At 46.3% G+C, this 12,477-nt stretch overlaps 1 protein-coding gene across 1 annotated transcript; it reads left to right on the forward strand.

Annotated features, from left to right (window-relative positions):
- Positions 1 to 2,562: 2,562 nt before the first annotated feature.
- Positions 2,563 to 10,697, forward strand: CALM1 (calmodulin 1). Its single transcript, XM_024131026.3, has 6 exons — positions 2,563 to 2,788; positions 5,620 to 5,650; positions 6,603 to 6,746; positions 8,938 to 9,044; positions 9,477 to 9,612; positions 9,783 to 10,697. Exons 1-6 carry the CDS (start codon positions 2,786 to 2,788, stop codon positions 9,809 to 9,811), a joined length of 450 nt encoding a protein of 149 aa, XP_023986794.1. The 5' UTR covers positions 2,563 to 2,785; the 3' UTR covers positions 9,812 to 10,697.
- The last annotated feature ends 1,780 nt before the right edge of the window (positions 10,698 to 12,477 follow it).

Raw genomic sequence — 12,477 nt, forward strand, 5'->3', positions numbered from 1 at the left:
TGCGGAGCACAGGCTCCGGACGCGCAGGCCCAGCGGCCATGGCCGCTGGGCCTGCGCGTCCGGAGCCTGTGCTCCGCAGCGGGAGAGGCCGCAGCGGGGGGAGGCCCGCATACCACAAAAAAAAAAAAAAAAAGAATTACCAAAAGAGAACTCTAGCTGGTAAAATATGAAGAATCACAATAATGAATTTTACTATAATAAGTAAAATGATTTTGAAATACAGTTTTTAGCAAGTAAAATCATGAAAAAGTTTCAAAGTGTTTTATTTGGGTGAAATAGGTTAAATGATAGAGGAAGAAATATTATTTTAGAAAATGCCTGGTTTTCAAAACCATAGATTGTAGCAACTTAATTATAAGGAATGGAAGACTATTAGAAGGTAATAAACACTTAACAAACACATTTCATTTCTAGGCCACTATTTTCTCCTACTTACACAATGTATACCAAGTTTTAAAATGTATTTAACTAACTACTGTATGAAAAGGCTGGCAAAAGAATACAAATTCCCTTAGTGTGTTTGGCCATTTAGACTGTAACTCACTGTATTACTGAATATTCTTTTAATTGACTTTATATTAGTTCCTTTCCCCCTATTTCCAACTCTCCTATTAATATATACATTAAAAAAATATATATACATACATTTTATTCCCACTCAGGTTACCCCTGTGAGCACAAGATGATGATGATGACGATGGCGATGATTGGTAGATGTGTTAACTGGATGATGTCTTTCTCATCTGCAGAGGGAAGGCAGTACCACTCCCCGGCTTACTGCTACAGCTTCTCTTTATTTATTTATTTATTTTTTTTGCGGTACGCGGGCCTCTCACTGTTGTGGCCCCTCCCGTTGTGGAGCACAGGCTCCGGGCGCACAGGCTCAGTGGCCATGGCTCACGGGCCCAGCCGCTCCACGGCATGTGGGATCTTCCTGGACCGGGGCACGAACCCATGTCCGCTGCATCGGCAGGCGGACTCTCAACCACTGCGCCACCAGGGAAGCCCCAACAGCTTCTCTTTAAATTGTACAGCAGGTTCACCCTTTCTGCAGCATTCCAGAAGGAATATCAGTAAGAACAGTTCCACAGATGCTTGTCTGAGGTTATCACAGAAGTCCTGGGGCACCTACAATGTGCCTGAACATTTCCCATTGTTTTAAAACATCTTTCTGCAGACTTTGTCAAAGCCAGAAACTAACATAACCAAGCAAAGCCCTTTCAAGCAGATCTTGTCGATCACACACTTTGCCACATTCTCTGGAACAGTAAGCAAATGATAACTTGCAACTGTTGCCCAGGCCCTGTAAACAAAAGATCAAATCCTGTGCTCTGCCTTGGCCAAAAAAGAAACTGCAGCATTTTGTCAAGATTTTTACAAAGTTCTGGCCTTCAAATTTACAACTGGTACTGTCCTTTCTCTAGTATACAGAAAATTGAAAACATTAGTAAATTTAAAGATTAAAATACTACTTGAAAAAGAATATAATTAAGATTGTGTATTAAAAAATGGTCTAGCTCCATAGTAGAGTCAGTCAGCTGTGTGTTCTAGCTCTAATCTAGGGGATTCCATGTATCTATTTTTCTCCTTCTTTGTTTGTACGGGTGTATGAGTAAAGATCTTATCTCTCTCAGCACCAGGTAATTAACAAAAAACCCAAAACCAAACAAACAAAAAAATCAAAGCATGTGTTTTAAAGTCTATAGAAGATGCACAGATACATTAATTTCAGTAAGACTGGGGTCAGGATCAACCGTATTTTCCACAGGAAAAAGAGAACCAAACAGTAGGAGAGGGAGATTATTCAGGCATTAAAAAAAAAAAAAATTCAGTGGAAACGTAAAAACATTAAACTAAGACTAAGCATATGAACACGACACAGATTTAGCAACTGAGCATATATTAATTTGTCTCTGATATTACTTCAAATTTTCAAAAGCAAACGTCTGACCAATTTCTTGCACGAGGCACACTGCCTTTCCCCTTCCAGACCCCTCTCCCCGGCAGCAGAAGGAGAGCGGTCAGTTCCTCTGTCCCCAGCTCCCCGCGGCCGCCCCCTACCCTAGGACCGCCCGCAGCTCCCCAACGGAGGCGGCCAGCTGGGGACGACGAGGCCAGGGTCCAGGGGCACCCGGGTGCCCCAGCGGAGCGGTAGGAGATGTGAGGTGGGGGTAGGAGGGGGGCCCACAGGTGGGGGTGGGGCTGGGGTGAGGGGCCTTGGGCTTCTGAAGCCCAGGGCCGCCCCAAGTCGGGGCTATGCTGACGTTCTCTCCTCGCCCCGGCCCCGGTGGGCATCTCCGGGGACTCTTCGCCGCACCTGCCCCGCGACCCTGCGCCTCTCCCCTAAACCTTCGCGTGTGGGTCTCCAGCCCCGGCCCGCCGCGGCTGGCGCGCAGGGGCCGGCGGGAGGCCAGGCGCGCCTGGGGGCGGGGCCGAGCTGCCAAGGCCCGGCCCTCGCCGCGCAGCTCAGAAAGAGGCGGCCGCGGCTGAGGCGGAGGGATACCGAGCGCCGATATATATCGCGGAGCGCCGGCTCGCACTTCGGCAGTTGTGCTGGGAGCCTCGCGGACGAGTAGCCGTTACTCGCAGTTGGGTGGCGGCGGCGGCGGCGGCGGCAGCGGCAGCGGCAGGAGCGGCGGCGGCGGCGGCGTAGCGCTCAGCGCTCACAGCGCCTTAGCAGCGGCAGCAGCAGCAACAGCAGTAGCAGAGGCACCCCTGCGGTCACAGCCCCGGCGCAGGTGCAGCCACCCTTGTTCTCTCTGCTCTTCCTCCCTTCGCTCGCACCATGGTAGGTCGGGAGTGGCAAACGCCGGCGTAGCAGCTGCCGGCCCATGCTTTCTTCCCCAATTTTTAGTTCTTCTCTTTTTCTTTCCTTTGGTGGGTTTTTTTTTCTTTTCTTTTCTGGGTGTTACGCAGCAGGTGCGGTTTAGGATGCATTCCGGATTTGCATCTCGGTTTCCTCGGCCAGGGATCCTCATTTAAATTTTGGTGGGTGTTGGAGCTGGGCTTGGCCGTGGGCTGTCCGCGGGCAGGGGCTCTGGCCCCAGCTGAATCGGAGCCGTCTGCATCCACCCCCCTCCCCCAGTCCGCACCACTGCATCCAGCGCGCCGCACCCGGGCTGCCCGCAGCGCTTCGCCTCTGCCCCGGGGGGCGGGGGAGCCGGGCGGGGCCGGGCACTAGACCCTGGCTCGCAGGCAGCGGGGCGGGCGGGTAGCGGAGAATGAATGGGCCGGAGCGAGCCGGTGGCGCACGTTGCTCCTGCCGGGACGTGGGGGGCGCAGTCAGCCTTCCCCCAACACTGCTGTCCCCGCTGGGCGCTCTCTCCCGGCGCTCTTTCCTCCTCCCTCCCGGGGGGCGCGGCGCGGGCGTGGGCTGGGAAGGAAGGAGCCGGGGAAGGGTGGGGTGGGGGCAGGAAGGCGCGGGGTGGGGGGCGGAGAGGGCGGAAGCGGCGGGCCGGTCGCCCTGCACCCGGGCGGGGCCCTGCGGTGTGGCCGGGGCTCTTGTCTCCCCGGTTCGCCCCCCTGCAGCCCCCCACCCTGTGCGGCAGTAAAGGCGTGCGTGAACCTCGGTACACCAAGAGGTCCCTTCCCGAGGGAGGCGCTCGGCTCGCGCTAATTGGGGCGGGGGAGAGGCGGGGTAGGAGGGAGCTGGCGCGCGGCTCGGTTTCCAGCAGAGACGCAAAGTTTCTGCTCTGGGAGGAGGTGGTGGCGCGGCGGGCTCGCCGCCTCGGGGAGCAGAAGCGGGTGGGGGGCGCGGTGCGGACTGGGCCTCCGCCTGCCGCGCAGCCGGGGGTTGGGGGTGGGAGTGGGGGTCTCCCTGGCTTGGGAGGGCGGCGCCCCCTTGAACCCGCCTGCACTTGGGGCCCGCTCCTCTGCCCGGCCCCTCGCCCGGCGTTTTCTCCGCCCCGAGCCACTTCCCAGTCCGAAGGGAGATGCCCTACACGTTTCCGCTTTCTCTGCAGCCTCTAGATTGCCAGATGCGGCTGTGCGCCTCGCTGGGTGTTTTCCATAGCCCCCTTCCTCTCTTGGCGGGCAGGGCTGACGTCACCCACAGCGTTTTCTGGCTTGGCGGGGTGGGGAGGTGGCTCCCGGCAGGTTCAGCGCACCTTCGCCCCCAAGGCCAACGCGGTCCGGTGGTCGGGGTGTATTTCTTTGTCGAGGAAGGCTGATGCTCTCGATAACCACTCTATGCGAGAATTTTGCGGCGAGGTGAGACTGTCTCCACGGGGAGGTGACAGCTTCTCCTGCGAGGTGTGGCAGCGCTTCCTGTTGTGCAAGACAGACGTTGCCCTGGCATTACGTAAATCATCGTGTCTCCTTCATTCGGTATAAAGAAGACCAACGTGCTATGTCTGGGTTAGAAAGGAAGGAAGACCCAGTTCTCATTTGAAAACATAAGTGTCTCCCCCAAATCAGTATATTGGAACATGATTCCATTGTGAAAGTTTTCAGTTATGAGTTAGAATAAACTTAATGCCGTCAGCTTTCTATTAGGACTTATTCTGGAACTGGCTTCATTAGGCATCCTTCATTAATATAAAAATACGTATTAGCTCTCCTTGAGATCTCGAATTCCCCTGGCTGGAGGCACAGGTTCAGTGTTGCCGAGGCCAAATAATGCAAGTGAGAATTACCTTCGTGGCCGTTACCACCTCTAGTCAAGTATTTCTTTCTTTTTTTTTTTTTTTTTTTAAAGTATTTCTATTATGAGCAGCTTTTATGTCATCCATAAAGTAGGTAAATATTCTCTAGCAAAGTTAATAGTTCCTCTCCAAAAAAGGGAGGGCACAGTCTCATAATTATAATGTAGTTTCTGCGTACTTAATTTTTGCAGTTTTGTAACAGCTCAGCTGTAGGACAGTTCCATTTTTTCCTGGCTCCTGAATCAGGATAATTTGACCAAGGGCATTTAGCTGTTCTAAATGTTAGGCTTTTAACAAACAACTGCCTAATTTAAATGATTGGAAAGCACTTGTTACATGGAAATGAAGTTGGTAGGATAACCCATTGCTGTATGTTTATTTTTTTCCATTGAATTATATCTCATAAAATAGATATAAAAGCCTGTTAATCCAACCCAATGACATTATGTAACGCCAGTTTGGAGATTTGGAGTGCCTGCAGCAATGCGCAAGGTGCACTAAAAGTCTGCCCCTGGACCCAATCCTGGCTTCGGTGATAGCAGCAGCAGGCTGGGTCCCTTCTTGGATGGAAGCGGGGACTGTGGCATCACTGCTGCAGTAGGTGGCGCTCTTCTTTCTCAGAGCCTACCCATGCAGCTGATGCAGTGGGCCTTTTGCCACTAGAGGTGCCATTTTTCAAACTATGAACTGACCCTTCCTGGTTAGACTGCAGAGCGTATAGCCATAGGCCCAGAGAAGAAAACCTGAAATGAGATGTTGTCACTTCCTTTACCATCCTTTGTTTTTAAAATAGCGTAGAGGGTTCCCTTTATTCTAATTGTTTTATTAAATGACATTGCTGAAGTTTTCAAACAGCTGATTTTTTTTTCGAGATTGATTTTTGAAAGATCACTATTAAAAGTGTAATTGGAAAAACCATGTTGACCTCAATCAAACTCTGGTGGATTGAATTATAACCTTTTCTTTTTCTATGTAGGCTGATCAGCTCACCGAAGAACAGATTGCTGGTAAGTTGATGGCTTCAGGGAGTTTCGGTAGACCAGAGCTAGGCAGACGCAGTTCTGGTGACTCCTCTGTCCCCTCCCCCTTTAGTCTGAGCAGTTTTCTAAGAATTTATTTAAATGAAAACAATAAGCAGAGATATTTAGGTCAAGTGTTACTCCTTGTCAGCATTTTGGAGATAATGAGAAAGGAAGTAGAAGTAAGAATACCCACTTATTATACTCTGGAGTATTTGACTATGCTTCACGGTGTGCCAGGCTTTGTATATAATGAGATTGCATGGAGCCTGCTGCTCAAAAATGTAGTTTAGAATTCTTATGCCACAGGTCTTTTAGTAATTCACCATGAAAGCTTGTACTTGCTATTCTAAATGGGAATGGGTGGAAATAAGTGTCAGGACCACTGTAATAATTGGGAAGGGAATGATTTAGTTTAGATTTTAGCTTTTAATATTCCCTGGAGGACTTTTTTGAGATGGTTTCTCTTTAGGAAACCAGGAATGCCTTTGAAATACTCTGAATGCCATGTAGAGAGAACACACTGGTTACGTGGGATTGTACATTTCTGGTAACCACCTCTTCCTGTGGCTGTGAAACAGGGAGTTCTTGTGGCTGTAGAAAGTTAACAGGAAGGGACCATAAGGGAACATGTGGACCGATCTTCACTTGTCAGATTGGACCTAGGACTAAATTAAGTGTGTTGAAGCTTAACCTTCTTTGTGTGAGAATATTGTGACTTTATGGAACTGGTTACCAGGAATGGTGTTTGCTCTATGGACTGTTGTGTGAAGGCCAGTCCAACAGAACTGCTGTGATCTTTGTTTCAGCAGATAAAGAGCAGGCAGTTTCTCTTCACTTGCACAACTTGGATGGCTTGCTTTGGCAAGTTAAGGGAAGGGCGTGCTGTGGCTGGGTTGGGTGAAGACATTCATTCTAAAAGGTAAACTTTTGTTTTCAGAATTCAAGGAAGCTTTCTCCCTATTTGACAAAGATGGCGATGGCACCATCACAACAAAGGAACTTGGAACTGTCATGAGGTCACTGGGTCAGAACCCAACAGAAGCCGAATTGCAGGATATGATCAACGAAGTGGACGCTGATGGTAAGGGCTTTAGAACTATGAATGAACGCCAGCGTTGTGTAATTCAAGTTCAGACGTGTTAAAGATTGTCTTTCAGGTCCCCAGATCAAGGCAAATGTGCAAAGATCCTTTCTGTGGTTTCCTTACAGCCACTGATAATTAAAATAGAAGATTATGGGCCTGCCTTTCGCCCTGCTCACTGTCTAGAACATTTCCTGTATCGGATCACAGTATTGTTCTTTTCCACTTGCCATGACCTACAGCTCAGTCTTTTATCAACTGGCCCATGAGTCTGCACTGAGTCCTATGGGGAAAGTAAAAATAAATAGCCTTAGACCTTTTAAAAAAGCTTATTGTCTCTAAGGGGAGAAAAAACCCAAGTGAGGTGGGGGAAGAGCATTCTCAGATATTAACATATGGAAGTGGGTACAGTGTGAGCTGTCAGTGTGTTTACTGAAGAGAATTTTGAGGATCATTGAGGCTTGGAGGTGGGGTGCATGAGGATTGTAGGGAGTAGGTTTGTAGAAGCTGGTAGAAGGATGTGGAGCCAGAAGGGACAAGCAGTAACGCCTCTGGCAGTTGGTCACCATTTGGTCGTTCGTTCCTCTGGACTGCAGAACAGTGGACAGTAGACCTTTTATTGGGCACTTCTATCAGTAAGTCGTTTTTGATCACTCCCCCCACAAAGAAAACACGTTTTTTGGAAATAATATCAATTAAATTAATAATTTTAATTTATTTAATAAACTTAAGTAAATTAATGAAATCTACAAACATTGTAGAACATTAGTAAATTTTGAAAAGATGAGGTAGGAATAAACAGTTTGGATGTAGACTACTTTCTTGATGATTGGCATGATAGTAGCCATTTAAAAATATGGTATCATAAGGTGATAAAATGGAATTACACTTGTCTGGTCATATACATTTAGAAGCAGGGGTTTTGGGTCAGCTCTTTAACAATGGTTTTAGCCCATTTGAACTACTTCTAAAGACTGTTTCCATCCTTAGTAATTTGGAAAAAGAGGTTTTTCATGGTTCCGTCTCGTTTGACTGCTAAGGGTGATCAGCCATCTGGGAACATGGGGTGGCTCGCTCATGTTTTGTGTAAGCCCTGGGGAAACTGTGCTTGGGGACTGGCAAGGTGTATTAGGCCCTTGGGTTTTATGGGACAAGGTGGGGAAAGTTGTCTCAAACTATAGAGTCTGGTACTCGCAGTGAATAAATATGATGCCTAAGGACGTCACTGTGTGGCTGTAGGAGCGCATTTCAAATAATTTTGTCTTCCATGAATGTCAATAATGCTTAAAAATTTTGGAGGCTAAATAGATTTGAAGGAATCTCTGAATTATTGTTTTGATTTAAAGGTACCGTTGAAAATGAGTGACTTAACGTAAGGCTTTTTTCTTCTAATTTAATTTTTGTTTCTGTTTAGTTCAAGTTACACTGTTGATCTGGTGACTTGTCTTTGGGGTGTTCATCGAGGTGTTGGTTTTAAAGGAGGAGTTGTTTGGAATACTGGCCATAGAACAGATTCTTCTGACAAAGTTTCCTGAATGTTAATAGTCTGAGCTGAGAAACCACTTTTGAGCCTTGCCCTTAATGGGAAATAAAGATACTGAGTTGGGGAGAAAACGATTAGGTGACCTACCATAATGTGGCTGAGAAATGCCTCCTGGAGAAGACTTTCCAACACTTTATGGTCCCTGGGATAACAAAGTCAACTTTTTTCCTGCTCATCATCCTTTTCTTTCCTAAAAACATTGTGTACTCCTGGCGGCCCAATCATGGACCTTCACCTGCATCGCTAGTGCAGGCAGAACTAGATCCGAGTGATCTCCCTGACTCGGGGGAAGGCAAACTCAAGTGCCTCCCTTGGGAGTAGAAAGATTCAGCTCGCACTGCTATGGGCTTTTTTTTCTCTTGAACTGTACAAAACCTTCAGTGGCCAAGAATCTGTATGTGCAGTTTCCTTTGCGTCATTAAATGCTATCCTGGGCACTGATCACTGGTTTGAATTATGTGAATCACATGAAATTGCCCTGTGAAGTATTTGAATAGTTTAAACCTAAGATGGCTCAACATAATGAAACAATTTACCAGTTTGTCCTAGCAAATGCTTTCTGTTCTATAAAGTGATTCTAAAACTATCACTCCAGGGTAGCGTTACTGGAGCGCTTATTTTACATGAGCTTTTGTTTTTTTATTTGAGGTAATGGCACCATTGATTTCCCAGAATTTTTGACTATGATGGCTAGAAAAATGAAAGATACAGACAGTGAAGAAGAAATCCGCGAGGCATTCCGAGTCTTTGACAAGGTAACCCTGCGTCTGCATTGCAGACTGTAACTTAAATATGGCTTTCTGGCTGTCATTTCTAAACGCTTTAACGTTCTGTTCTAGTTAGAACACTTACCTAACTGCCTGAGCCTCTGTAATCTCATTTTCAGATATCCTGACTTATTGTAGTAACCTTATCAGATGAGAGTAAACATAATAAATAGTAGAGAAATTTTGAACCAAGTTTCTTGATTGTGACTTTCAATTTCTGTTTGCTTTTCAAAAACCCCTGCAGTGTCTGCATTGGCTGACTGCATGTGTTTAGTAGGTAGAGGTGGGAACTGGAGATGGAGAATTGTCGACATACACACGGTTGGCAGTAACTTGAGGGGCTTAATTAAGTCAAAGGCGTACTTGCCCACACCGAACCACTGTGAGTCCCTACCAGTAACAGTTGCTGAATGTTCACAGGATGGCAATGGTTACATCAGTGCTGCAGAACTACGTCACGTCATGACAAACTTAGGAGAAAAACTAACAGATGAAGAAGTAGATGAAATGATCAGAGAAGCAGATATTGATGGTGATGGACAAGTCAACTACGAAGGTAACACACCAAGTTTCTTTAGCTTAGTTTTTAAGTTTTCCCTTTAGGATCTATAAACAAGTTAACTACTTGAACTAGATTTTTTTTTTTTTCTTTATGCAGAGTAGAGATGTTATGTTCATTAAAACTGCTTTTGAAGATAACCAAGTTATGATTATTTGTCTTTTCAGAATTCGTACAGATGATGACTGCAAAATGAAGACCTACTTTCAACTCCTTTTTTCCCCCCTCTAGAAGAATCAAATTGATCTTTTACTTACCTCTTGCAAAAAAAAAAAAAAAAAAATTCATTTACTCATTCTGTTTCTATATAGCAAAACTGAATGTCAAGAGTACCTTCTGTCCACACACACAAAAAATCTGCATGTATTGACTGGTGGTCCTGTCCCCTAAAGATCAAGCTACATCAGTTTTCCGATATAAATACTTGTCCTACCTTAATGATAAGGAAGCACTTAGTGGACACCTGGCAGGTCCGTCCGCTCATGGTTAATACACTGTTTGGGCTGGCCAGTTTTTCATGCATGCAGCTTGACAGTTGAGCACAGTCAGGCGTTTGTATTAAAAATGAAAAACAAAAAAACAAATTCAAAGCCTACTCAAAGGGGTTCTAGTTCAATTTGTTACCATAAATTGTCATAGCTGGTTTACTGAAGACAGACATTTAAGATTGGTTTACCTCAGGATGCTGTGGAAGATAAACTGTCCAGGCATAGCCCCAATAGCAGGATGGCCCTCTTGTAACTTCCCCATGCCCCTACCTGTCGTGACCGTGACACACCCTGGTGGCATGCCCACGTGTGTTGGTTTAGCATTGTCTGCATTGTGCTAGAGCGGAATGGGTGTCAGGCTATCACCATTCATACAAATTTTTAAAAACAAACCTTTATCAAGGGAGCATCTTTGGACTCTCTGTTTTTAAAACCTTCTGAACCATGACTTGGAGCCAGCAGAGTAGGCTGTGGCTGTGGACTTCAGCACAACCATCAACATTGCTGTTCAAGAAATTACAATTTACGTCCATTCCAAGTTGTAAATGCTAGTTTTTTTTTTTTTTTTTCCAATAAAAAGACCATTAACTTAAAGTGGTGTTAAATGCTTTGTAAAGCTGAGATCTAAACGGGGACAAGGCAGTTGGAGGGGAGGCAAATGTACCTTTAAATGCCCACAGCCCAGCATTGGGTTTCCCTCCCTCCCTCCCTCCCTCCCTCCCTCCTGAAATCCCAGCACCAACTGCTGAGCCTGAGACCTTGCCTAAAACCAAGCAGATACCGATTGCTTCATCTTATTTATGGACATGTAGGTCTACTTGTATTTTCACTGGGGGGGAGGGGGGAGAGTGAATTATGGTAACTTAATGATCATTCAGGCAGTAGAGCTCTTAATGAAGGAAAAAAACCACTTTCTCTCAAGCATGTATTTAGGGGTTCTTATCAATTGTGCTGCTGATTACCTGTTTTATGTAACTACTTGAGACCATCTGTGCAAAAGACATGATTTAGTGTGTCTGTAATTCAATCCTCGCTGTGTGTGGTAGAAGCAGTCACTTTTCTAAGCCAGGCTTTTCATGCCTAAAAGACACTACCAGTCACCTTTTGATTCACAGTTTTTAATTTATGATTATACTTACCTTAGACTCCTTTTCCTTTTTTTTTTTTTTTTTTTAGGTTGACTTGACTTTGCTTCCCCACCCCCCAAGTAGAACTAATGCTAGCTCCCAACTTGAAAGTAAAACTCCCAGCCCAGTGGGAATTCTGTGTTTCTTTATAAACCTGTAACCAAAACCCAGAGATGCTGGTACTGGTCTTTGCAGTGGGATTGGTTTGCTTAAAAGCTCCCTAAAAGGCGATTGGATTTAGTCCAGACCTCTTTTTGAAGTGAAGGCTGGATGTGCATTTTTCAGGGTGTTAACTTGGTTGTACCTTATTAGCAAGGAGATTTGGGTTTTGAGTGTTTCTGTGAGAAGTTTTAATTTGCCAGGGAACAGCGGCAGGCTGCTAGTGAGGCAGTGAGAAGCTCTTGGCAGCCAAATGGGTGCATTCGGGCTGTTTTATAGAGACCCTCAGCTTCTCCCCCCTCCTACTCCTTGTCTCTCTGGCATTTTGCAGCTCTTTAGTTTTCCCGCCAGAGGGGTGGGTCAGAGCAGTGGAGAGGAGCCTGCCCATCTGCCTTTGCTGCTGGTCCTTAGACCGGGTGGTTGGAAGAAGAGAGGTTGATGTCATGAGCTGGGCTTGGCTTTCACAACACCTTGAGTCTGGAAGGAACATCTCAGAATACCTCGGGGGTTTTCTTCTGGTGAGACAGGACTGGGGTTTCTCCTTCGAGTAAGTTAATAACCTGGATGTTTCTTGCAGGGAGGTCAAGTAGCCTGACTGTTGACCCACTCTCAGGCCTGTGGCCGATGACCTCCTGGTAGTTTAAAAAAGGGTTGAGGGCGATTTGGCTTGTTTTTCAGAAACTTTGCCTTCTATCTTACCCTTTCACCAAGTTTTTTTCTAGAAGCTGGGTGGACTCCATGTTAGTGGTCCCACAGTCTTTCCTAGACTACCCTTGAAACCAGATTCTTGAATGGCCAGGATCCTGTACGGGAGCCAGAAACCTTTCCCCCAGGGGATGCTGGGTTCCACTTTGGTGCAGAGAGTCCACTGTAGCCTTTCTCTCTGGCCTTTGAGGGGGCTGACCAGCCCAGGGGTTGGGTGTTTGCAGTCTGCAGGGGTTTGTGAGAGGAAATAGCTGGATGAGGTGGCAGTACCGTGAAAGTTGGTCAGCACCTTCCTGTACACTCTTGCCCCTACTTCTAACTGCTCTATAAATATATATATATATATATATATATATATATATATATATATATATATATATATA

The sequence above is a fragment of the Physeter macrocephalus genome, chromosome 11 (genome assembly GCF_002837175.3).
Source record: "Physeter macrocephalus isolate SW-GA chromosome 11, ASM283717v5, whole genome shotgun sequence".
Taxonomy (NCBI): Eukaryota; Metazoa; Chordata; class Mammalia; order Artiodactyla; family Physeteridae; genus Physeter; species Physeter macrocephalus.